Source organism: Falco peregrinus, chromosome 6 (assembly GCF_023634155.1).
Source record: "Falco peregrinus isolate bFalPer1 chromosome 6, bFalPer1.pri, whole genome shotgun sequence".
NCBI classification, from domain to species: Eukaryota; Metazoa; Chordata; class Aves; order Falconiformes; family Falconidae; genus Falco; species Falco peregrinus.
In genome coordinates this window covers 56,885,142-56,909,472 of record NC_073726.1, presented here as the reverse complement: position 1 = coordinate 56,909,472, position 24,331 = coordinate 56,885,142, and the positions used below count along the sequence as shown (strand labels likewise).

General features: G+C 45.1%; 1 protein-coding gene across 1 annotated transcript in view; it reads left to right on the top strand.

The window, feature by feature from the left end:
* Positions 1-24,331, top strand: part of MEI1 (meiotic double-stranded break formation protein 1) — a 39,124-nt gene that overhangs the window by 8,401 nt on the left and 6,392 nt on the right. The window contains exons 8-25 of the mRNA XM_055809102.1: positions 196-310; positions 1,131-1,247; positions 1,775-1,874; positions 4,398-4,532; positions 5,051-5,165; positions 6,710-6,825; positions 7,890-8,031; positions 9,450-9,561; positions 10,182-10,242; positions 11,461-11,558; positions 12,353-12,527; positions 12,638-12,785; positions 13,351-13,623; positions 16,697-16,862; positions 18,965-19,069; positions 20,756-20,866; positions 21,458-21,639; positions 24,007-24,088. Of these exons, the coding sequence (XP_055665077.1) occupies positions 196-310; positions 1,131-1,247; positions 1,775-1,874; positions 4,398-4,532; positions 5,051-5,165; positions 6,710-6,825; positions 7,890-8,031; positions 9,450-9,561; positions 10,182-10,242; positions 11,461-11,558; positions 12,353-12,527; positions 12,638-12,785; positions 13,351-13,623; positions 16,697-16,862; positions 18,965-19,069; positions 20,756-20,866; positions 21,458-21,639; positions 24,007-24,088 (2,353 nt within the window). The remainder of the gene's footprint in view (positions 1-195; positions 311-1,130; positions 1,248-1,774; positions 1,875-4,397; positions 4,533-5,050; positions 5,166-6,709; positions 6,826-7,889; positions 8,032-9,449; positions 9,562-10,181; positions 10,243-11,460; positions 11,559-12,352; positions 12,528-12,637; positions 12,786-13,350; positions 13,624-16,696; positions 16,863-18,964; positions 19,070-20,755; positions 20,867-21,457; positions 21,640-24,006; positions 24,089-24,331) is intronic.

Genomic DNA, 24,331 nt, shown 5'->3' with positions numbered 1-24,331 from the left:
CATTTTGCATTATTTTTTTTTTTAGTGTATTTGGTCAAGTATTGTATCTTGCCTTAGCAAGTTTAATCCATGAAATACATGTGAAAAGAGAGATCTTAATTTATGTTTTAAAATTTAAAATGTAGAAGAAACTGTTTCTTACTCATATCTGCATAGTTGACTTCCTCTCTCATTTTGGCTTTTGTTTCCCAACAGCTTCTGTTGACCAGAGATGAGATGTTACAGGCAGCAAGTTCTCACTGTGTGGCTGCAGTGCTGGTTCACTCTCCCAGCAGATATGCTCCTGCTTTTATCCATGCGGATGTCCCAGGTGAAGAAATGCAGTAGCATCTTGTTGTTAATTTCCCAATATCAAAGCACTCTCTGGCTGTTTGTTTTATGAATCAGTCTGGCTCCATGAAATCCACTGATGGCATAATGTGTGTGGTGGCCATTTTATACCAGTAAAAATAGCCAAAGTGATTTTAGGAATAGAAGAAAGTTAAGTTTTCAACTGAAAGTATAGAAGTAGCTGTCAACAGGCAGAATGGAGTTTCCACAGCAAGAATTTGCACAAGTCCTTGAGGTCAAGCTCCTTCTCGCAGGACCTTGGATATGAGCTTAGACAGCCTGAGGTTCCATCTTGTACCACTAAATATTGTAAGTTTGCACAGAATTTGGTCTAGGATTTAGCTTTATAATGTAGCTGTGGGAGATGGTTTATTATTTTTTTGTAATCCCAAAAGATAGAAATGCTTTCATTTTACAAATTTTTGGGGAGATGTAAAAATTTCAAGGAAAAAGAGATCACTGCATCTGTAGTAAAGCTTGCTTTGTGGCTTTTCATTTGTGCCAAGGGCTAGAGCCACAATTTAGCTCCTGCCTGCTGAGTTTCTGCTGTGAAGACACTTGCCTGCGGGAGTCTGCTCTCCACTCACCTTATTTTGAAGACTAGCATACCACCAAGCATCCAGTCCGTTCTCCTTGCCTGCTATTTCATAACGCAAGCATTCTCCACGTGGCTGTTGTTACACTTCCTTGTTTCCTCTCCTTCCTCTGCTCTGCTTTGTTCTAGGAGCAGCTGTGCTATGCTATGAGCAGACTACCTCTTAACAGGGTGACCTTATTTGTGTGTGTGTGTACATTTGCAGAATTCCTGTTTGAATGTCTCTCATGCAACAGTGAAATTCTCATCTGGTCGGTGTATTGCTGTCTGCTCCTCCTAACTGAAGAGCACCTTTTCTTCTCAAAGTGTCACACAGTCTATGGTAAGTCATCAACCTTTCTGACAGAGTGACTGCAGTAATGCTGTGAGCATTTGTTGTGCTTCTAGCTGAATTTCAACACTTTATACACAATCACAATTTCCAGCCAGGATGGGTAAAGGACTGAAAATGAGTACCTTTCAGACATGTTTGTGATGTGCAACATAGCTTGGATTTACAGTGCCACTATCCTGATGAGTTCCTGATAAGCCTGCATTCATTATAATAACCAGTTATCATGACCAACACCGCCTAAGTTACTATTAGGTGTTTCTGTGGATAGGCCAAGAGTAGATTTAGTAAGAAAGGCTAAATTCTTTCCTTTATTCTGGACCTACCTCCAGCAGTGGAGGTTGGCACCCATTATCAGGGAGTTGAGTGAACACTCAGCAGTTTTGGGCAGTTGTTTCTGTCAGTGGCTCAGGGAATAATTGTTCAAATCTTCCTTCTTTTTTAAAATTATTTTTGCTTCCATCTTCAAATTTGGAGTGTTAAAAGCCCTCTCTGTGACTTCTCTTGAACGTGTGCAGGTATTGAATCTCTGGTGAGGAGTCTGCAAGATGTCCTGCAGCTGAACAATGTGGAGTTGCACAAACAAGGGCTCCAGCTCTTCACTGAAATACTGAAACGGTAAGGGAGTACCACCATCAGGCTTGCACAGGCAGAGTTTGGTGCCCCAAAGTGGAGGCTGTGGTGCTTTTGCTTTTTAAGGTTTTTGTCTGAGACCAAATATCTACACCCTCAGAGCCCTTGTGTTTGAAAGATGTTGCTGAACAAATGCATTTCCCTTATTCTTGTGAAGATGGGCCTGGTGGTTGTCTCCAAAGGTCCCAGCTTGTCCTCTTTGCACATGTATCCACCAGGATATCTGCCTCTTCCTGCTTCCTTGTCAGTCTGGGAGGTGAAATCTCCTTTCAGCTGTAGATCAAGCAAGAGGGAAGGCTAGGAAAGTCCAGGCATATGTGAGCACGCCAGCTCCTGCGAAGTGTGCCTCTGACAAAACGGAGCATGCAAATTCCGTGGCTTCTAGTCTTGTATCATCATCTGAGCTAAATTCAAACAGCAAAAACAAATTCTAGGATGAAATATTAATGTATTCTGTCACCTTTTTCCTCTTGTTTTCTGCTAAGGAATAACATACCCTGTCTTGTTTTTCTTCTGTGCTTCCTGTTCTTGCCTCTATGATCTTGTTCCTGTCCTGTCATGCCAGTGACAGTCTTGTTTTTGCCACTTTGTTCCCCCAAGAGAGCCCTTGAGCTAAATTTTGGAAATGTCATAGTCAATTTTTCTAGCAATGTCAGGGTAAAAAGAAGGAAAAGCAGCAGTGCTAGAACAGTGGGATGATGGCAGTGTGGGATCTGTCAAAAAGAGAAACCAGGATGTGGGAAACACTAATTACAGCATTTATGCTTGTAAAACAAAGAGAATGCTCTATGCAATTACTCTCATTTTCTAGCACACCCATTCTGTTTCTCTGAGCTTTGCCTTAGAAATGTTTTATTTAAAACTGTTTCATAGTGGGGAAAGGGATCTCATCCTGGAACTTTTCCTCTTGGTTTTTCCTTGCAGCTGCATTCTCTTCTGTAAGTGAGCCCTACACTGAGGTGTTGTTCAAGCAGGCCGTACTGTTCCTCTTGGCAGTACGTCAGGAATGGTGGGTAGCACTCTCTGGAGTGCTCCTTGTCCCTCCCAGCACAACCAGAGTGGCAGGCACAGTTCAGGGCCTGAAGACGAGAGGCTGCAGGAAGCTGCAAGAGTGCTGCCTCTCATACTTTTCTCCCAGATCCCAAAGACATCACAGTGCACCATATTGCAAGTGGGTTTGTGCCTCTTGAATGAGTCAGCAATACTCCTCCATCCCTTCCTCCCTGCATGAGTCAGTGAAGACTTATTTTTTTCCCCTGATGTGTTTAATTCAGAAGGTCAGTAATTAAAGAAAGGAAATACATAGGATTAATAGAATTACAGTATAAGTTGAAATAATTTGGAAGTTCAGCACATCACTTATGGCTTGGGCCAGAGGCTGCCACTGGTGCCCAGGTACCAAAAGGCCTTTTCCTTGCCTTGTCAACATCACAGCTTTTTCCTCACAGCAGAACGTGAGGTGACTGCCAGGCTGAGTTTGATCCCACTGAGTGACTAAAAAGAATGGTTCTGCCTTTGTTCACACTTTACTCTAAAGCTGAGCTACTGGTGTAATTTCTACTGAAGTTTACTTTCTTCTTCCATTTGCGCATGGGAGCATGTGCTCCTAGCTTGCTTTAATCAGGCACGTCTGTGAAAACGGAATAACAGGGGGAATACTTTTGGGTCCCAAGTCTGGCCCCTGTCATGCTGTGCTGCTTTTCTTGCTTTACTTCAGAGAGGCCCTCTGGCAGGCTGTTAGTGCCTCTTATCTGCATGTGGCTGCCTGTCTTTGCCCTGCCTTCCCAACTGTACCCAACTTGCCAGTAACCAAATGAGCATACTCTGCCATTTGCACAGCTCTGTCCAATAATGGGATTAATGGCTTGTCATCATCCTTCCATGCTCTTGTGCTGAATGCTCAAAGGTGTTGAGCCACAAAGTGATCAGATGAGCAAAATGCTCACTATCAAGAAGAATTGTCAAAGCAGTTGGATTGTGTTTATTTTTCTGATTACTTTCCAAGTTCATAAAAGTCCCTGTCCTTCTGGCAGCATATGGCATTAGAAGTGCTACAGGACTGTGAGAGAAGCTATTCTTGTGGCACCATCCTTGTTCTAGGATGGTAGTGGTTGCTTGTTTACTCATAAATATGAATTGCCAGATGAACCTGCAAATGCCAGAGCAGATGGCCTCAGCGTAAAGTCCTAGGCAGAGAGATCACTGTATTTTGCAAAGCCTGTTTTTCTTGTGCTTTTCACATCAGTGTTTGGTGGTACAGTCACACAGTTATCCAGGCTGTGGGTTTTTTTCATCATAGTAGGGCTCCAGACCTGCTGAAGTTCACTCTTTGTAGCATACCCTCCACCTGCTCAAGTTTGAGACTACCTCCTTGAGAGCAGCTGGCTCTGAATACTGAAAACCATGGGTGGAACCACATGGCTCAACTGTCCATTTGGGGAAATGAGGAGAGGGCGCTACAGTCACTTTGACATTATTCTCCTTGCTTACTCTGTTTCTTCTTCACAGGCAACCAGTGGAAATCAAATTATTCACAAACCGAGGTGTATGTATAGAAGCCATTGATGTTTTGATGGAGATGGTGAACTGCCCTGTGCTTGAGGTGGTTGTGGAGGCTGTGAGAGCTGTGGCAGCTTTCCTGAGGTAGGCAGGAAAGTATTTGCAGGCTTTTCTTCAGATAGGTATGTTGCTACCATGTTGGGCTGTGTGGGTGAGTGTGCTCTGCAGTGGGACTTCTGGCTGAGACAGGCGTGGGTACAGCACAGCTAGCTTCCCATCCACCTCAGAAGGCTGCCAGGGCAATGAAGGTGTGGTAGGCAGCAAGTTACTGCAGCAAGGACCTGGCATCCCAGCCAGGCTTGTACTGTGGCTGCTGTGGCTTTGTCACTGTGCACCCCATCTGGATAGGTGAGAACAAGCATAGGACTGTCCATATGCCTCATGACTAGTAGGAGTGGACAGTGAATGCAGCGAGGGTGTGTTTGGGCGCACATGTGAATGAAGGCACCGTTCAGATACTGTGACCTTAGTATGCTGTGCTGGAGAGAAGTGGCAATGGCATATTACTGTCAGAAGAGCGGTTATTTCTGCTGGTGTTGCCTTGCCAGGTGGAATGTCCTCAGCGAGGAATGTGCATGCTGTCTTTCTCTCCCCTTGTTCAGGAAGGACCACCTGAGCTCCCCTCCTGTCCCATATGAAGAGCTGCAGAAGCTGCTGGAGGCAGCGCTGAAGCGATGTGCTGAGCTTTCCCCACCACAGAGTAGCAAGAGGCATGCAGTAAGTCAAAGGTTGTTGCTGCTAGTTGGTAGGACCGAGCAAGACAGGGATGATCCTCCTGGCATGCTATGTGGATATTGTATATATATTCTGTCCCTTTAGCCTGTGGCTGTTGGGTTCTCTGGTGTTTCTTCTGATCCTCATGCCTTGAGATGGTACCAATCTTCGTCTTAGAAGTAGCTGAAGATGGATGCTGGTGAATGTTGTCTTTCTAAATAAAGGAAGATTGTGGAGCACCACTTGAGCACGCTGCTGTCTTTATGTCTCCAGTACTCCAAAGTCATTTGAACTTTCCTTTCTTCAGGCCCCCACCTTGTAGGCTGCATCAGTCTATCTATTTTTTTGGCAATGAATATCTCTTGCTATGCCTTCAGACCAAGACAGTCATCCTATATGCACTGTGATCCCTCAGCAAGGGAGCTGTTAGCCACAATTTGAACTGCAAATCCTTTCCTGTTCCTGGAATACGTAGCTAGTGTGATGTGCTGCTGGGACTTAACACAGTTCTGAGGAGAGCCACCATTACAGATGGCTAGTGAAAAGACAAGGGCTGAGCCTTCTTGTTCTAGGCTTATAGCCATGTAGGTTTAGATTGTATGTCTGTAATGGCAAAAGCATCTTGCTGGAGTACCAGAGCTCCAAATGCCTGATGAACTGTCTTCGGGCCCAAGCTCTGTGGTACCAGATGTCTGTTTTCTCTGCTTGGAGATGGCAGAACTGTGTTCTGCCCCATAGGCAGATGTTGGTCAGTCTGCACACACACAGAACTTAGTGTCCAATTCAGAATAAGGAGTTTCACAGGAAGGAAGTTAGGCAGGCAGTAAGGACATCCAGGCTGTCTTTAAAGGGAGAAAAGGGGAAATGATTCTAAGGTATCAGCATCAAATGGAGAGGAGTTAGTTCTGAACTGCTAGGCACCAATGTGTAGCCGTGCCCTCCCTTTGGCAGTATTTGGAGGAGACCACTGCAACCAGTTAAGGCGTAAAGGCAGATTATGAGTTCCAACTGGTTCCCAGTTTGAGAAAATGATTAACTGTGACGCTGCAGTTGGCTTCTGGCTGAACTCAGTAGGATGCTGTGTGGGAACAAGAGCTGGTACATGGATAGCTGCTTACAAATCTGAGCCACAGTAGAGAACTTCTAAGATTTCAGTGCTGAGCAAAGACAAGAACTGTTCAGCGTTGTCGAAGAGTAATTGGAAGAAACAAAATTTAAAAATTTAAAAAAATATGAAGTTTTCCCAGAAGAGTTTGAAGCTCCATTAGCTGAGCTGTTTAAAATTCAGATTAGACCAAACCATGGCAATAGAGACTGTAAAGACAAGGCAGTGTAGAACTAGTAACTATAACTCTGTCCTCCCTAGGAAGAGCAGAACTTCTCTCTAACCCTGCCTTCCCTGGGGAAAGCACAATAGTTAAAAAACAGTTATGTGAAACAAGTGAGTGAAGTGAAATCTGTTGTTCCTCATGTTGGTGGTATGGAAGAAGAAAGCTATTTTTTCCAATAGTGAACATAAGATTTTGAAGACTTTTTCCTTTTAACAGGATGATCTATTCTCAGTGTCTCAGAGTCACTCAGCAAACAGAAATCTCAGCAGAGTCCCTCAGAGACAGGGCTGGCTCTTGCTCAACACCCTGGAAAGTTTCAGAAATGCTTGCAGGTGAGGACAAGTTGGAGGTGGGCAGGTGGGTGGTGGGTGTGTGTGTCCATGTCCGTCCATCCTTCTGTCCTTGTAATTGAGTTCCTCTACCCCACCCCATCACTGAAATATCACACGTGAGTTCAGTGCATGGCACTTGCCAGTAAAACAACAGAAGGAGGGATATATTGTGATAGTGAACATTTTGTGACACCTGTATGTATCTCCCAAGAAATTTGCCTGGGACCTCTCAGTTTATGTCACATCTTTGGCCTTGGAGGAACTGCTTGAAAATTAGCTCAGACTACTGAAGATAGGAATTGTTGGAAGCTATGCGTGAAACCACATTTCTGTGCCCTGGGGTATGTGGTCTCACTGCCAGAGGGGATTAACCATTTAACAAATGTGTATCTGCTCCAGATGCTGGCCTTGGATTTGCTCGTCTGTGACCTGTTACTGCAAGAGGGTTTATAGGCACCAACTTTTCCTGTTTTGCTGGATGGGAGCTATCTGTCACCCTTAGCTGCACAGCAGATGGTGGTAGTTGAGTTTGTGTATGAATCCAGATCTGTTGTTAGGGAAGTCTGGCCAACATAGTTATTTTGCTTTGCATCATTTGCATTTGGCTTGGCTGAGATAATTTGGTTAGAAGCAGGTGTCCCTGTCTGCACTGACCCAGTGTCTTGGGGTGATGTTAGGGGGCACTTGGGTTCTGTCACAGTTTTTAGATCAGCTGAATGGTTCCCTGGCTGATTTTTACAAGGTTTGCTTTATTGTGCTCCAGGCACTCTGGCCTGGCTGAGAACCTCTAATCTTGCCACACTAGGGCGTCCTACAGCAGATGCTTTCTACACAGAAGCTAAGTCTTCCTTTCCCAACTTGTACTGTTGTGCAACATTGCTGACTTCTATAGCTTCACTCAAGAGGTCTTTTGGTGTGATTGCCAGATTCCTGTGTTTCTAACCCATCAGGTGTTTATGGGGTCCTTAATGGTGAAAGTTGTGATGAAAATGTAGTATCTCCTGACTTCCTTTACAGAGTGAGGAGGATTCTTCTCTCCTCTGGTATGTACTATGTGTTTGTAGGTTAGCAGTGGAATTCCAGAGTGACTTCATGGCCCAGGAGAATGCTTTCACTGCTCCCAACTCTGAGAGCAAGGACACACTGAACAACTTTTCGGAATTCCTGTTGAGGATTTGTGACAGTCTTTGCATCCCTGTGGTCACGGTAAGGTTTCTTTTGAACTTGGTCTATCCCTTGGGTACCTGGAAAGGTGCTTTCAGGCACCAAGAGTGGGTTGCACAAGTGTTTTTTGGGGAAGAGAGCATGTAGAATAAACCAAGAACAGTTGTGGCATTTGCCACCTTTCCACAGCCAAATGTGGCATTATATAGTTCATGTAAAATGGGAGTGTACGGTTTCAGAGGGTGGAGAAATTCCTAAATGTAGATGGCAGTGTCTTTCTTCAGACTGTGCAGTCCCCATAGCTACCTGCTATGCTATATAATCCATGGCAGCTCTGGATGTTGCAGAAAATGAAGAGCACCTGAACTGTTCTTTCCCCTTCTGCCACTTTTTCAAAACTTGCCTGTGTCCTGGAAAGCAGCAGTATTTGCACCTGCAATTTCATTTTCATGCTTCTTTCCAGAAGATACTGGTAAGCCTGCCTAGTCTACACAGCAAGGGCAGTGCTAAGCATTGTGCCTCACTAAGGCAAGGGACATGGTTTAAAAGCCACTGTGGAGAGTCACATGTGCTTTAGTGTTTCATACAGACCTGTCACTAAGACACACTGAGCAGAATTTTCAAAACAGCGGGACTCTGGTTGTGGTTCCAAATGTTGAGTAACTTTTGCTTGTGCTTTGCCACAGGTTCAGATGTATGGATTCTTGCAGTTGTTGGGAACTTGGAGATATTTTGTTCTGTATTTTCTTAATCAGTCTCTTGGTAGGCAGCTGCAGTGTCATTGCTGTTCTCCTCCCTGAAGGGAGGGTGCAGTGCATGTCCAATTTGGCAAAGTGATTTTTGGTTTTTTGCCAAAGTTTTGGCAAGTCAGTGTGCTGTTTCTTGTTCATTGAACTTGGGTAAAAATTAATGGACTGTGAGAATAGTGTCCAGTGACCTTGTACATGAATGAGTTGAGTCGTTCTGTTCTAAACAGTTTAGGGCTGGACTCTGCAGAGACCTGAAACACCTGTGTTTGCTACTGCTCAATAAAATGCTGAAGCACAGGTGTTAAGTGTTACTGAAGTCAGCTGCACTTAAGCATATGCAGCACTGGAGAGGTAGCCATCTGGCCTGTAAGAGCAGTTACTTCCAGGGCAATATGGGCAGTAATGTCAGTTGCTGTGCATTAAGGCCTAACTGGTTGCCAGCTGGAATAGGAAGAAGTTTCTTGTTTGATGTAACGTCTTGCAGAGTTAGCAGCACAGCTCATGAAGTTGGCAGAGGGAAGTGTTAGTTGCTTTCAAAGTGCTCTGTAAGCCTGTGTACTTGCTGCCAGGCATTTTGGTAGAAGAACTGTTAACTCCATAACTGTTCGGATTTATAAATCTATCTTTCTGCACAGGCAGGAGGTTAGAATAAAGCTGCTGCTTTCAGTATTTATTGCATATCATGCACCTGATCTTTTCTTCTTTCCACAGAAATACCTGGAAAGGGCTGTCAGCCCATCAATAATGGAGGTTTTCCTCTCAGCACTTAATACCCTCTTTACAGTGGTGCCAAACATGCGGAAAAAGTTCTCTAAAAAGCTGGGTATGGGGGTAGTGTGGGATCATGTTCTCTGTGCTCTTAACTGATGGAACTTGCTGCTACTGCATATTACTGGGGCAATGAGCTTAATGAGACTTTATGTGGAAGATTATATTACATGTTTATATGAGTAAGAATAGAGTGCACAGTCATGTTCAGCAGGTTGAAAAAGTTATTTGGTCTAACAGTGATGATGGGACAGATTTTATTTTAGATAAGTAAGTTGTCAGCTTTACCATTCCTTCTGGAATATTCAAAATTGGCTGCCCCTGTACACAGGGATTATGCTGGAATTGTTGGTGGGATTTTACTATGTAGAAATCCTATTTATTCTGTGTATTCCTTACTCTGTGCACATCAGAGAGGTGATGTAGAGAATTCCTCTATTCGAAATACATTAAGCTGGCAAATCTTTCCTTCTCATCCTGAGAAAACAAATGAATCTCAGCTACTCCCCTCCAAACCAAACCTGGAGTAGTTTGCTTTGGGAGAGAAAGCCTATGTATTCTTACTGAGATGGTCTGCTCTATTCACCAGGTTTGCATGGAGATGTGTGGGGATGGTTATAGGACCTGCCTACTCTTTTCCCTTGTCATACATGTTCTGTCTTGCTTTCTGTCTAGCATCCTCCTCCTTCATCCAACTGACTCTGGAACTGAAGGCCAGATTTTGCTCTTTACAAAGGTATTGTGATTTGTGTATTGTGAGTGAGTTGAAAATTTCCAGATAGGAAAGCAGATCATGCCTTATCTAATGCACCTGATGAGGCAATATGGGAGGCTGAAAGACCCAAGAGTGGTTGTATTTCTGCAAAATGTAGATGGTAACTAACAATGGCAAAGCTGAGCGTGGGAGAAGGGAGAAGCAGTTGGGAAGGGGCAGGTGGATTTACACAGCATTGTGAGAATTCTGTGCTCTATCATGAGCCGTGCAGAGAGAGACAAAGTAGCCTGACTTTGGAGTAGTCAGATCAGTGGGAGTTTTGAAAAGATGTAACAGCAGCATCAGTTCCATCTGAGCTCTGGCTTCCTAGGCACATATACCACTATATTTGTTCCTTGTGGTGTTGTAACATATAAGAAATGTGACGGAGAAGGAAGACTTCAACAGCATACATTGCAAAGGGTCTTCTGTATCAGTGGCTATGTTGAGGAGCACCTGAGGAGACTCTCTGGGGGTCTGCAGAGATGTTTTACCTCCTCTTTCCTGTGACTGCACCTCATTAAAAGAGTAAACAAAATATACAGCACCCCTAGTCCAGGAACTTAGAGTGGGGAGATTTACGCCTGTGAATGGTTGTGTGTGGGGAGTGATCTAGGCCTCTGAATACAGTAGTGTGGAGTACCAAGGGTTACAGAGTGAAGATATTTGGTTATGCCCTGTTCTGCAAGGAAATCATTGGAGAAGAGAGAAGTACCTGGAAATAGAGCTGTTCTCACCCTTTTAGTTAATGTTTTTGCATTCTTCATTGTTCATCGCTGGAAACATGATTGCTACAAAATCTCCTTACTGGTGTTTGCCGGTGGAATTGAGTATGGGGAGGCACCCTCAAACACCTCCCATTCCCTGCAGTGTTAGGAGTCCTGCCCTTACAGGACTCCCTGTATATACCAGGTGTGATGATTTTGAGAGTACCCCACCATATTCATATTGTCCCAAGGTATGCAAACACATTCACTGTTGTTACCATGCACACCCACCACATATGTGAGCTGAATGTCGTTAGGAGCTCCTCATTTTCCTGGAAGCCCAGTTTGGCTCCTGGAGTCTTTCTGTGATGGGGCAGGTGCTTGTATGTGGTCATTCAGTAAACTGAGGTTCTGGCAGACAATGTGTGATATTAGAGATATGAAGAGGATGTTTTTAGCCTTCTTCACTGTATATTTCTGCTCTTCTTCACAGTAACCCTGCCTTGAATCAGGCCTGTTCCAGCTTCCTCTGCAGCTTGTGCCTGAGCCTTTACTCTGCCACGGTGAAGGAAAGAACTTCTTCTCAGGAGGGCAAGTGTGGGGAAAGAGACAAATTGCTTCATTTAGTTTGAGACCCTGCCACCCTCTATTTAGGCAATAGGTGCAAAAATAATAATAATAATAATAAAAGACAAAGGAAGAGGGAATGGAGGATACACATAAGCTCTATCTAGAAATATAATTTTTTTTCCCCAGCTTTTTTTTTAAGCTGGTCCAGCAAGGAAGTAACACTCAGAGAGTGCCTTTTGAAGAGTTTGGAACCCTACCTGAAAGAATGTGTTTCATCTGCCTATCGTTTTGGTTACGTGGTGACATTTATTAGCAGAACTGTGCATGGCTTAATTGAAACAATATTACTTGCCACATAGTCACCCATATCTGCAGATTAAGGTCATTTTTTCCTCAGGCATACTCTATAAAGCTTTCCTGTCTATACTGTTAACTTTCCATAATAAGTAAGTCCCTAATGAATGAGATGAAAGTTTCTGCATCACAAAAGCCACTTTTCCCAGTGGCAGTGATTGTTCACCATACAGGCAGCATCAGCAAAGACCTGGGAACCTCAGACAGAAATGTCTTTTCATCATTAAAGCCAGCTCTGTTACATCAGGTCTCACATCTCCATTCATGCCAAATCAGAGAGGTGCGCTTGCTGTATGCAGGTTGTGGGGTAGTAGGTTGGCTTTGATATTTCTTACATCAGGAGCTTCCCTAATTTAATGTGCTTGAATTAGGGCAGGCAGATGTTTCCACCCCTCTGTTCCACCCTGCTTTGTCATAGACATTCCTCACTTCCTGCCTGCTCATATTAGTTTTATTTCTAGAGCAAGAGATATCTGAGCTCCTGCAGAAGGGTCTGCCTCAATTAAACTACACCATTGCTGAAAGCCTTCTCCTCCTGGCTGAAACCCCTGAGCCCTTCTCTTTGGATCAGTCTCTTTGCAGCCACCAGCACTGCTTCATACTACTCTTATACTTTGCCTACACCGTTGGGGACAGGTGAGCCAAGAGTATACAAGGCAAGTGGTTTTGTGACCATTACGTATCATGTATTGGAGGGTAAGGCATCCCTAATGTTATTGATTCCACTCCAACCTCCTTGAACGCAGGTTTGTCCCAGATGCAGAATTATTTTTAGCCATAAGAAATTTCCTCCTGTCAGCCCAGGACCATGGAGACTGTCCCCCTCCATACATACTCAGAGCTGCACTTTACCTCCTTGCTGCCTGTCAGGACAAAGACAAAGCCCTGGACATGGTAAAAGAAGATTTCGTTGCTACCTCTTGGGCTCTTTTTGTTAAAGCTAAAGTTTCTCCCCACTCCCATCAACCTTCTTGCAGAAAGTATTTTGACGTAGGTGGTGAGTGGTGAATGAGTGAAGAGTGTGCAGTGCATCTGCACTCTGGGAAGTTAACTATGAAAAGCCACTAGGGAATATAGATTTGACTGAATAAACTTGTGTATGTGTGGGAAGTGTAAATGCATTGGATAGGCTATGAATTCACGTATGGAATATAATACATTTCATCGCTTCAGTCTCCTGAACACATCTACAGCCTCTGCAGCAGGTTTTGTAGTGTTCCCATATGGCTGTTTGCTGCTGCACAGCTTTGAGTGCTGTACAAAGCCTACAAGTTCCTTAGCCTTTGTGATGCAAATAGGCTTCACAAAATTATGTTTAACTGATACATTTGTCTACTTAAAAGGCAGTGTGACTGTTTCTCAGAGTAAACTCTCATCACTTCAGCTTTTTGATATTCAGTATCTAGTGATTGTTTTGTTCTCTCTCCCCCTCCCCCTTTCCCTCCCCTGCACTTACCAGAGGTCATTGTGTGCCATAAGGAGGATCCTGGATAATCTTCCAGATCTGAGCTTGGTCTATGTCCATTGCCCTCTCCTGCTGAAATTCTTCCTGCACTACCCTGAGCTTATGGGGAGATTTGGACGCCAAGTCCTTCAACTCTGGTTTTCTTGGGGAGACTGCAAGCAACCTGAGACTGAAGAAGCTGGTTTTGGTGTGTCTGATCAGCTGAACAGTGTTAACCTGGTACTTCCCATTCTGAAGAGCAATTCCAGCATTTTACTTATTTTACTGGTATGTGACTTTCATAAGGACAGGCTACTACCCTGGCCCTGATTTAGGGGACTTTTTGGTTCCTAAAGCTCTTAGTGTTGTTATGAGGCCAAGGAGTCTGCTAGAAGGGCTTCCACCTCCTGGGGAAGCCTGGTATGGAAAGTGGGACTGTGTATGTGTGTTAGCTCTTTCTCTGTCATCCATCCACTGTGTTAGAGAGGGATCTTTAGAGAGTTTGGGAAGGGATCTGATGGGTGTTGCTAATGTACGCCATGAAAAACCCTATTACTTTCTCTATCCAGATACACAGTTTGGTACTCCAGATTCTTCTGTCAGCCTTTCAGGAAGCTGTTTTGCTAATGGGAGCAATGGTTTACTACTGGTAGATGAGAAGGGTATGACAAACAAAGAACTTTGAAAAAGCAGGGTGCAGAGAACAAGTCCTGAAGGCACAGCTTTCTGTTTGCTTGGGAGTTTAATCTTGTTTGGTTTTGACTGGAGAGTCTTGTCAGAGATTTTTGCAGTACTCTTGAGTTTTCAGGACTGCAAGTAGCACGTTTTATTGCTCTTAAAAGACAAAATAAAAAACTTGGGACAGGGAAAATTAATCAGTGCAGGGGAGAAGGGGGCCTTGAAGTAGCAGGACTAGTATGTTTGCCTTTAGCTGGTATAATAAGCTCTGTTAACTTATGTAATGATGACAGAATCCAGGTCCTGACAGCTGCTCAGAGGCCTTCTCTCACTTCCACCTTTCCCACCTGCCCTGTCACCCCTCCCTGTCAGTGGCCACTTGTCCCATGACTGTTCAGCCAGTCACATAGTAAATACCTGCTAACATTTTCACACAAGACCACAAGATTTGCCTGTTAAGGACAAAAGCTAAGAGCTGTGATGGTTCTTCTCTAGTCTGTTAGAGAAATTAAAACTATGTATCATTGAGAATAGAAACCCATGTCAGCAGACAGTGAAGAAACGAGGCTTGATTCTGAGTGGATTCCCATCGGGCATTACAGACTGGCATGTATTTTTCCTGATCTAAGAGGCTATGAAGTAAATTTCAGTATCTCAGGTTACTGAAATGGCTGACAGGAGGGCTTTTGCATAGGGCAAGATCCCTTTCGCAGTTAGGGTGATACTGCAGAGTAGGTAGCAACATTCAGGCATTTGATACCATTGCAGAGCATTAGTAAAAGTGATCAATGAGTTGACATTATCAGTTAACTATGCTGTTACCTTTGGCAGTAGTTCTGGAACCTTTCACTCCATAAACTGAAGCAGATGTATACATCACAAGGCTGTCAATAAGCAAAAGAGAAACAGTGGCTCCTTCCCTGAATGGTACAGCATTCCTGCTTTCCCTTTACTGTCTTGCCATGTGCTCTTGCAGAAATAAATTAATTTAGCTCTGTCCTGATCTTTAAAGTGAGTTGCAATAAATCACAGGCTTTGACAATTCACCTTTCAGTTCGGGAAGAGCATAATCAATCTGAATTTAGATGGGCTAATAAAACAGTGCAATATCCTGGGATAAATATACTGGTAGATGTACAGAAAACTTATGAGGTGAATAACCTCAGCCTGAGAATGCACAAGTAAAATGGAAAGGCCTCTGCATGGTACAGTGAAACAAAACTGAATATCCTTCCAAGGATGATTTATTCACTTATCTGCTTTTAATAATTGTCTGGATTAGATAGAACAGATGGTTAGTGGCTTCTTCTGAGACCTTGAGCTTCTCAGTAGGAAGGAAGATGTTAATACAGTGATGCATTTTCCAGGACCAGGAAGGCTGTGGCCTTTGGTTAGTGCCATTTTGTGCTGTGTGTTCATCTTGGGGGGAATGTAGTCGTGATCACACACTGTCCCACTTGTCTTCATGCTCCAGATCTGAGCCACTCTTTTGGAGAATGGAGGTAGGCTGACTGACGTTAGGTTACATTCCTGAATGTTATATGGAGCAAATCTATGTCAGCAGAGCTGATTGTGCAGACGTCTCCCAGCCCGTTATTCCTGGAGGTCTCAGATATGGTCAAGAATCAGGCTCAGAACTAGAGAGGATTTTCTGGCACAGGCAACCTGTTCTTACCTTAACTGTTTTCCTTGGGTATGGGGTCCCACAGCTTTTTCCTCTCCATCATCCCAGCCTGGATACATGACTACTGTGTGATAGGGAGAAGCCAGCTGGAAAACACAGTGGGCGGTTGTGGCAGGCTGTAGGCTTGGTTGCTGAGGCCAGTTTTCTGTTTACCTCTTTCAGCTGTACCATTTGCAGTGCAGTAGCCAGGACTACTCAGGGAGGAAAGGAAAAGTAGTGCTGACGAAATGTGTGTTGAGATGATCATACTATGTCAGCACCACCAGACATTTTCTGCCTAATCTTTATGGAAGTGCATCTGTACATCTGTGCAGGTGAATTTAATGTTAAACACCTTAACAACAGAACTATGCCCAAATTAAGGCTACTGGCTGTGGGATTCAGCACAGAGACTCCAGACAGAGCTCTGTAGTCAAGAAGCATGCTCGTGGGCTGAACGTGGTGTACGTGACTCTTCCATTTTCCGTGACTGAGTGATTACTTGTCTGGTTTATGTACATATCGTGCAGTTTAGCTGTTATGTTGCTACTGCAGGTAGAAGGCTGCCAGCCTTTTGAAAATGAGTAACTGTGGACTGACTCATAAGCTTGATTTTAGGTAAGCATCTTCAATATGCAACCTGATTTTTCTAAACAACAAGGAGACCATAAGTGCCAGAGGCTCTGTGCTTTTGGAAACAGGGCACTAGCTTTAGGATTCCACTTGTCTAAAATCTTGACCTTAAATGTATGTTACCCCTAGAGTTGTGTGCTGGACAGGATTTACATAGTGAAATGCATCCTTTAAACGGAATATTACTCAGAGGTGCCTATTAGATGACAGTTCTTTATTCAGGCGACTGCTTTATTCAGTTCTCTATTTAATCAGAACATACTTAATCTGAATGGTGCTTTTATTAGGCTGTTTCCCAAGGCAGCAGATTAGCGTAAAAGTATTAAATAGCAATGACTTCTGCCTAATCAGGGCAGAAAGGTCATGTGTGTTCTGCTTCCCTCACAGGACCTGGTCTGCTCAAGCTCTGTGGAGGTGGCTTGGAAGGTGTTGATGACTCTAAGGACCTTCTTGGAAAGAAATGAGGATGTTCTTGTCTGTGACCTCCTCCGGAGTCAGTTCCTTCAGATTCTGCAGCAGTTGCTGGTAGAGAGCAGCTCAGCCTCTTTACAAGGTGACCTCCGCTGTGACTTGGTTTTGCTGTAAGATCAACTAGCAGGGTAGATGGCTGAGGGGTTGCAGTCCAGGATAAATTGGTTTTGAACTGCTGATGTAGCTTCAGTACTCTTCTGCATGAGGAAATTTGCAGACAGAACTGTACTGTTTTAGTTTTCTTTTCCAGAGATTCTTATTTTGAAGTGAGAGTCTTTTTCTAATTTAGGTTATTCTGGCTTCAAACTGTGATTGTTAAATGAAGGCAAGGTTTTCTTATACTGCTGTAAGTGTTCAAGTGGAGAGTTGTGCTGGTAAATCAACTTGAACAGGGGTTCAACTGGTGACTGAAAAAGGTCCTCCTTTTTGCCTTTTCTGTGTGCAAGGTGTGCCTGAATACGCTGGGTTCCCAGGGCGCAGAGACCAAGGGAAGAGATAATTTGAATCTTTCATGATACTGATCCCCAAGCAGGAACCGTAGTATCACCAAATCTCATAATTCTATTAAATTTCTCAGAGCAGAGTTGCAACTGGGGGAAATCCCTCTGTTTTCCTTACTAGTCCTGGCTGTGGAGTTGGGACTGTTGTCCCATTGTGAAAGGTGCTGTGCAAAGCAGCCTGTGAGCATGAACTGAAAGAGCAAGCAGTGGTAGGATGTCCCTGCCCCCCCCTAGGATGGGGGCCCAGCACAGCTTTTACTTGTTCCTGAGAGGGCCGCTGACACTTTTAACAGCCCCGCTCTATTTGGGGTGTTTTGCTGTGCAGCCATTGGGATGGAAACAAGAGGGAAAGTGTTTTTGCCTTACCTCCAGGATAATCAGTAGACTGGAGAAGAGGGAGGATTTAAAGCAGGAGCATGGTGGAGCGTAAAGCTACAAGATTATGGATGAAGAAGGCTATGTTGGCATCTGCTAGATCTGACCTTGTTTGGAATTGTGCCCATTTGGACTTGTGGTGTCCCTCTGTTGCTGATCTAGGGGTGCCAGAGGCTGCAGGGAGGTGAATTGTCCATTCCCTATTGCAGGAGTCACATCTATTACTCCAAACCACTGGTGACAGAGACAGGACACTAGGCTAGAGGAGTTTTTGCAAGATTTGAGCCTTTCTGCTGCCACTAATATCCCCAGCTCCTCTTCCTCATTAACCGAGTCCCTGGCAGCCCCATGGATAAAGTCAAACACCAGATGTACTCTGGAGACATGACTTCCTTGTTTCCCAGCCCACAGGCAGCTCTCTGTGAGGTCTGGGGCAGGTAAGTCCAGGGGATCCACATCCCTGTTCAAACAGTAGCTTGCTCTTAGACAAGAAGGTGGCCCAACAGTGGGACTCCATCAAGAATATATTAACATTAAAGATGCCTGTGAATGTTTCCTCCTCAAAACTGAAAATTCCTGAGCCTTTGTGAAGATATTTTCTGGAGGCTTGCTTGCTGTAGGTATTGCTATACACAATACAAAATCTTTACCTGTTTACAGTGCTGCAGAAGACTGAATATACTAGGGAGGGGTTGCCCTGGGGAGTTGGTAGTCTAAGCAGCTCCTTTCTCCTCACATACAGACATGCTGTGTGGGCTCTCACTTCTGCTGTCTCTGATCTGCCCTGTGGGGCGGGATGGACAGCCTTTTCCAGCCTCACAAGATGGAAGAGAACAAACCCTGTGCAGCCAAGTGCTCTAAGGTGCTGGGCTGCTGTCAGAGCTTGGGCTGCCAGTGATGGTCAAATAAATGGGAAGAGGGCACTTAGAAAGGGCTTATGACTTCTGGCTTATTAGTGGCATCGATTTGAGTGTTGGTGACCATGCCCCTTACAAGGTTCACTATGGGTGTAAATGATCCTGGCCTCCTTTTTTCCCCCCTCTTTTCTGGTTGTTCCTAGAACGGTGTTGGCAGGATCCAGGATGTAACTCAGGCCAACCCACATCAGCAAGGAGGGGGCCTGATCCAGAGGGAACTGCAGAGAAGAGAGTGAATTTGGGACTCTGTGTGTGTGCATGTGGAAAGGGGGAATACTTCCTCTCCTAATCCACTGTCATTCCTGAGCCAGAAAATTAGCAGTTCTTGGCATGCTTTAACATCCAACAGTTTAGAGTTCACTGACAAGCTAAGCTGTCTGTGCCCTTCTTAGCTAACAGGAACCTGCCTGTTTTGCTGACCCTCCTTTTCCTGGTGCAGCTGCGGAGCAAGGGTGTGAGGGAGCTGGACAGCACAGACTTCAAGCTGCTTCATCAGGGTGAGTGAGCGTCTGTCTTCTCCCAGAGGGCTTTGATCTGTGTTTGTTAATTGTTCCATAAGATGATTAGGGGCTGGCTCTTTGTCCTTTGAGAGAAGGTGTACCTTGCATTACAGTTATGGTTGCTTCGAGGTACTTTCATAGCCAGGACATTGTAAAGAGCCCTGGTTATCAGTCCAGTCAATAAAACCCAGGTTCTCTTCCTCTTGCTTTTACGATACATTTGTTGTCTGAAACCTCACAAGATGACCAAAGTGTTCCCCTGGCCATGACATGATTTCAGGGTCTGTGACTGTTGTTGACTTGGCACATGACAGTATTGCTGATGTGCTTCCTGAATCATCCCTTCTTGTCCACACTTGCTAACACAATCCTGTGGGATTCAGGCCACAGAGGTGTCCTGTGTACCAGCCACCAGGGACCAGCAGCCTAGCAAACCTGGGCTTTCCCTGGAGTGTGAGTCCAGAGCATATGGGTTACAACCAGCTGCAGGACTTGCCCACTCCACCTCAGAGACACAGAAGAGTGGGCTGTGTTTGTTTACTCACCATACCATGAGGTGCTCTCTCATCTGGTGATCCTTACTTGATAACTTCTCCCTTCTTACTTGGCTATTGGAGGTTCATGCAGGCTATGAAAAAGAATAGCTACTAGGAGGAAGTTCAGTTGATCTATCCTCTCATTTCTTCCCTGCTCTGACAAATTGATCTCTCCAGCAGACTTTGAAGGACAATCCCCTTCAATTTGAAATGTTCTGTGTCTCAGGGCTGCCTGTGTTGCCCTTGTAAAGAAACAGTGTTTCTCAGACATTTGTTAGTGAAGGGAACTGGGGGTGTGAAAGAAGCCTGTCCTCTTTATACCAGCCTTGCTCACTGCTGCAGATTCAGAGCACAGCTCAGCTGCTCCCAGGAGTCACAAGCTCCTTTTGCTCTTGCTTTCTGTTCTGTATATTTCAACGCAACTCTCTCCCTGCTGCAGCCACCCCCTTCATTCCCAGCTTGGCTCCCCAGGCTACGTCCTTCAGGGATGAGTGTGCAAGGTACTCTCTGATGAGGCCTATGTGAAACCAGCTCGTAGATGGAAGAGGTGTGGGGAGGAGTGTTGATTTGCATTTTTTGAGAATTGCTTACTCAGACTTTAAGACTCTTCAAAAGATCTCTTATGACAGTTTTGCTGAGCCCTGAGACCTGAATTTACCTCTCAAACTCTTGCTATTGTTCCTAAGCGTTTTGTGCTTACAGCAAACACGGCGCATTTATTCCTAGTGTGAGCAGAGTTGGTGAGAGTGGAGGAGCACAGCTCACCATGCCATTCCCCAGTCTGATCACCATGTGATACAGGCACGTGGCTGTGTGTGGTTGACCTAGTATTAGGATCAAACTCACTCTGTGGAAACAGGTAACTTACAGTCTGTTGCTCTTGGATTCTGCCCAGTGTGGTATATGCCCTTTAACAGACCCTTTTCTGTTCGCCCGCTCCTTGTTATCATCCTCCACTGCACTGTCCAGTATAAAACAAACACTCCAGGGCAGCTGCCTGTTGCTTTGTGCGTACCATGCTCTGTTCATTTTTACTTCAAGTTGTACCACTCTTGTCCAAATTCTCTCCTCACTGACTGATTTCTTTCTTGTGCTGAGGTGCTCTGTTATGTTGGTGTCTGTGTTATGCATGTTCTTTTGTTTCCAGTCAGTAATCTCTGTGGGAAATGCAGGCCGACAGACACTGACCTCCTGCAGCCATCCTTGAATTTTCTGTACTGGAGCCTTCATCAGACAACACCTTGTAGTCAACAGAGAGGTGAGGCAAAATTGTATTGATTTCTCAGTTAACCTCAGTGAGGTTGTGGCGTGGCCATAAGAGACTGTATTCTAATTGTCTCAGCAGGTAAGGGAGATTTTTCCCCTTCCAGATGCAGCATCACAGTTAACAAAGACCATTTTGTATTTGGGATGCGGTTTTCTAGGTTGAGAGATTTTTTTTGGTTGTGTTTGTTTTTGCTGCCTTTTGATGATTCAAGAATTTGGCTGCTGAGAGACAGAACCACTGTATTTTTCTTGTTCGTAAAACACAGCAGTGGGCATTTGGTGCCTTGTTCGAAATGTTCTGGTATTGCCATGGTTCAAAAAATTAAACAATAACAGAGAACAGCTCTAACCAACCTTCCAGCTGTGTTAGCTGAAGGCTAGTCATTTTATTAGCTGGACAAGCAGTCGCTTTTGCTGGAGGAGATGAATACCAGCATAGCTGGATAGCCTTACCCTGATGAGCCATGGCAGCTGAGACTGCCTCACTGCAGCAGGGGTGTGCTCTGTGCTTCTCTTCTGCTTGTCAAGCTGGTTTAACCTGTGCCATCCCATCAGTCTCTCTGATTATGTTTCTCCCACACAGCAGTGGCTGTGCTGCTCTCCGATGTGCCCTTGCTAGAGCTCCTGCAGAAGATTCTAGAGCGCACCTGGTTGCGGTCCCCTCCCTCTGAACCTACTTACCTGTCATCTGAGGATGCCTTGCTGTGCTCTGGATGGCTGTTGGTTGCATCCCTCTTACTTTATCAGCACCGCTACAATACTGAGGTTAGAACCTCTCTAGTGTTCAGATCCAGGGAATGGCTAAACCTTAAACAAACAAAAAAAATTCGAAAAAATCTTCCTTAGCAGAGGAAAGTGGTTTGCCTGGAATCTGCTTGCCTTGGTTGCTCTTTTGCTATCATCCACAAGTTACTCCCTGCTGCACTTCTGAAGCAGGACTGGAAGCTAGCATGTTGCTGAAGGCTGAGACCTGAATCACTGGAGAGTTAAGAGAGGGGCAGAATTCTTGGGGGGGAAAGTACATACACAGCCCTCATAATCCAAATCACTTCCCACTTCAGGACAGAGCAAAATACATTTTAAGGCCTTTCTCAAGGGAAGGCTGGGGGGTGGGAGACACAGCTCCCATGTTGTAAGGTACTTTCTTGTTACTAAAACGATCAATAGTGGAGCAGTCAAAATCCAAACCTATTATTGGCAAGTAAGTGTTCAATATTAGCAAGCTCTTATGAGTGTGGGCAGCTGTAATTGTATTTGATGATTTGCAGTCTGACAGGACATCTAAGCAGGAGTTGTCAGCTGATATTAGAATTACAGCTTCAAGGGAAGCACTTTCTAATGCCAACACAGGGGATAATGTTACCTTTTGAAGTATCTACCCAGGCGCTTCTCCCTCTCTTGATATGCAGGTAAACAGCCTGTCATGAGCTGTGAGCTCTGCTCTTGCACTTATGCCCAGCAGAGCATGTTCTTTGGGAGGTGGTACACCTATTTGCAGATGTGTAATCACATTAACCACATTAACCACACGTGAGCATCTGCATGGAGGGACAAGTGTTGGTTTTCTAATGCTGAGAGAAGATGTTTTGCAAAAGGCCATCCCAGACCAAAGTCTGCACCTGTCACTTCACGGGTGAGCTGCCTCTGCTTAGGTCTTAGAGCATGGGACTTGTATGGACTGTCAGCTGTGTTACTATGTGATGCGTAGTCAGACCTGCCCATCCTTGCTCTACAATTTACCTTCTCAGTTTCCAAGTCAGGGCTGTGTCTGCATAGTCAGTGTTGTGCCAGTCCCAAAAGGGATTAAATTCTAGTGGCTAGTGTTGAGCTTCACCTTCTGGGAGTGACTCAGCTCATATCGATCCTTGAAGTGCAATCATTTAGCGGTTTATAAACCTGTTGTTTGGCTTCAGCGATACCTTACTGGCTTGATGTGCTATGATGTGCATTCCAGAATCCTTGCACCAGAGATGGGGAAAAAAGCTACAGATACAGGTAGCAAATGGAAGTGGTTCAAGGCTGCTTCAGTGTTTCTGGTCTGCTGAGGGAAAAGGAGAGGGGGGATAAAAGGAAGACTCACTTCTCTTGCTGCTTTCTGCTGTTCAGTATAGCTGAAGCTCCACAAAACCTCCTGAAGGCCCTTGTAAGAGAGCCTTTGGCCTTCATGTCTGTAAATGTGAGCTGATGCCAGGCTGTCTCCCTGACCCTGCAGGTTCCCCTCCCTTTTGTAGAGGGAAACAATGGCTCCGAGAAATGGCCACATTCATCTCCTACATTAATAGCGAGGACTTGCCTGGCCGTAGCAAGCTTGTGGCTTAACTGTCACTGCTACTGGCTTTAGTAGAAGCCTGTGGATAAACACAGGTCATGGATGGTAGGCTATTAAAGCCTTTGGCAAACAAATCATCACTGTCACCCTGTTGCAGGAGGTACTCCTAGCTCTTCTGTTGAACATTTCTGTCTTCAGAAGATGGTTTGAAGGAGTCATCTCTGTGGTCCTTATGCCTGCCCTCCCATGCCAACTCTCTGCCTTACTGAAGAGCTTGAACCTTTCTGGGGCTCTGCCAGATCCAGATCTGCTGGATTGCTGTGTCAGTTGCAGACTGCCCTCTCAAGGCCACCTTTCCTGTTTCCCCTAGTTCCCAAGTCCCTAACCTCCTCTGCTTCCTTCACCTATGCTGTAGTTCCTAACCCTGGACTCTCTGCAGGCTTCCCAGCTCCAGCAGGCAGGGACAGATTTTTGTCACTGGTGACTTTTGACTGCCTGGTTCCTCAGTCTTGCTGACTCGCTGTGTGACTAAGGTACAGCCGTGTTTGGTCATGGCTCTTCTTGCTACCTCATGTGCTCAGCAGTCTTGACAGCCATGTCCCAGACAGCCTGCAGGGAGTAGTGAGGGCGTGACAGGCACACAAGTTGCACTGTGGTTTGGAAGCTGTACATGGCTGGCAGCTGGTGGTGAGTGAAACTTGAGGGCCCAGTGGTGTAACTCGCCCTTCTGAGTCAGACTCCTGAGACCCTGTTGCTGATCCTTGTTCTTCAGTGGTCATTGTGGGGTAGTGCCTAAGGACTGGAAGTATGTAAAGGAGCTTTTTACCTGGTCCAAATGAGCACTGTTGTTCATTCTCGTCTAGGTTCACCAGACACTCTCTCTAGACCTAACGGAAGTCCTGAATGCAGTCATCTTCAGGAAGAAGAAGCCAATCCTACTGTTAGGTATTTTGCATCTGTTACAGGGATTTGACTGGAAGCAGCCACTAGTACCATATTACAAGCAACAAGGGAGAAGTGGTGACTGTGGAATGGGGTAGTGGAGGTGCTGGTGGGAGCCTGGAAGCTTTGGTCCGTTTAGCTTTGCAGATATGTAACTGGTGGTGAGAAAGGGCAGAAGGGAACTCTGGAGTTCTGCTGTGTTTGGACAAATCTCTCCTTGGAGTTTGGTAGTGACATCAGGAACTG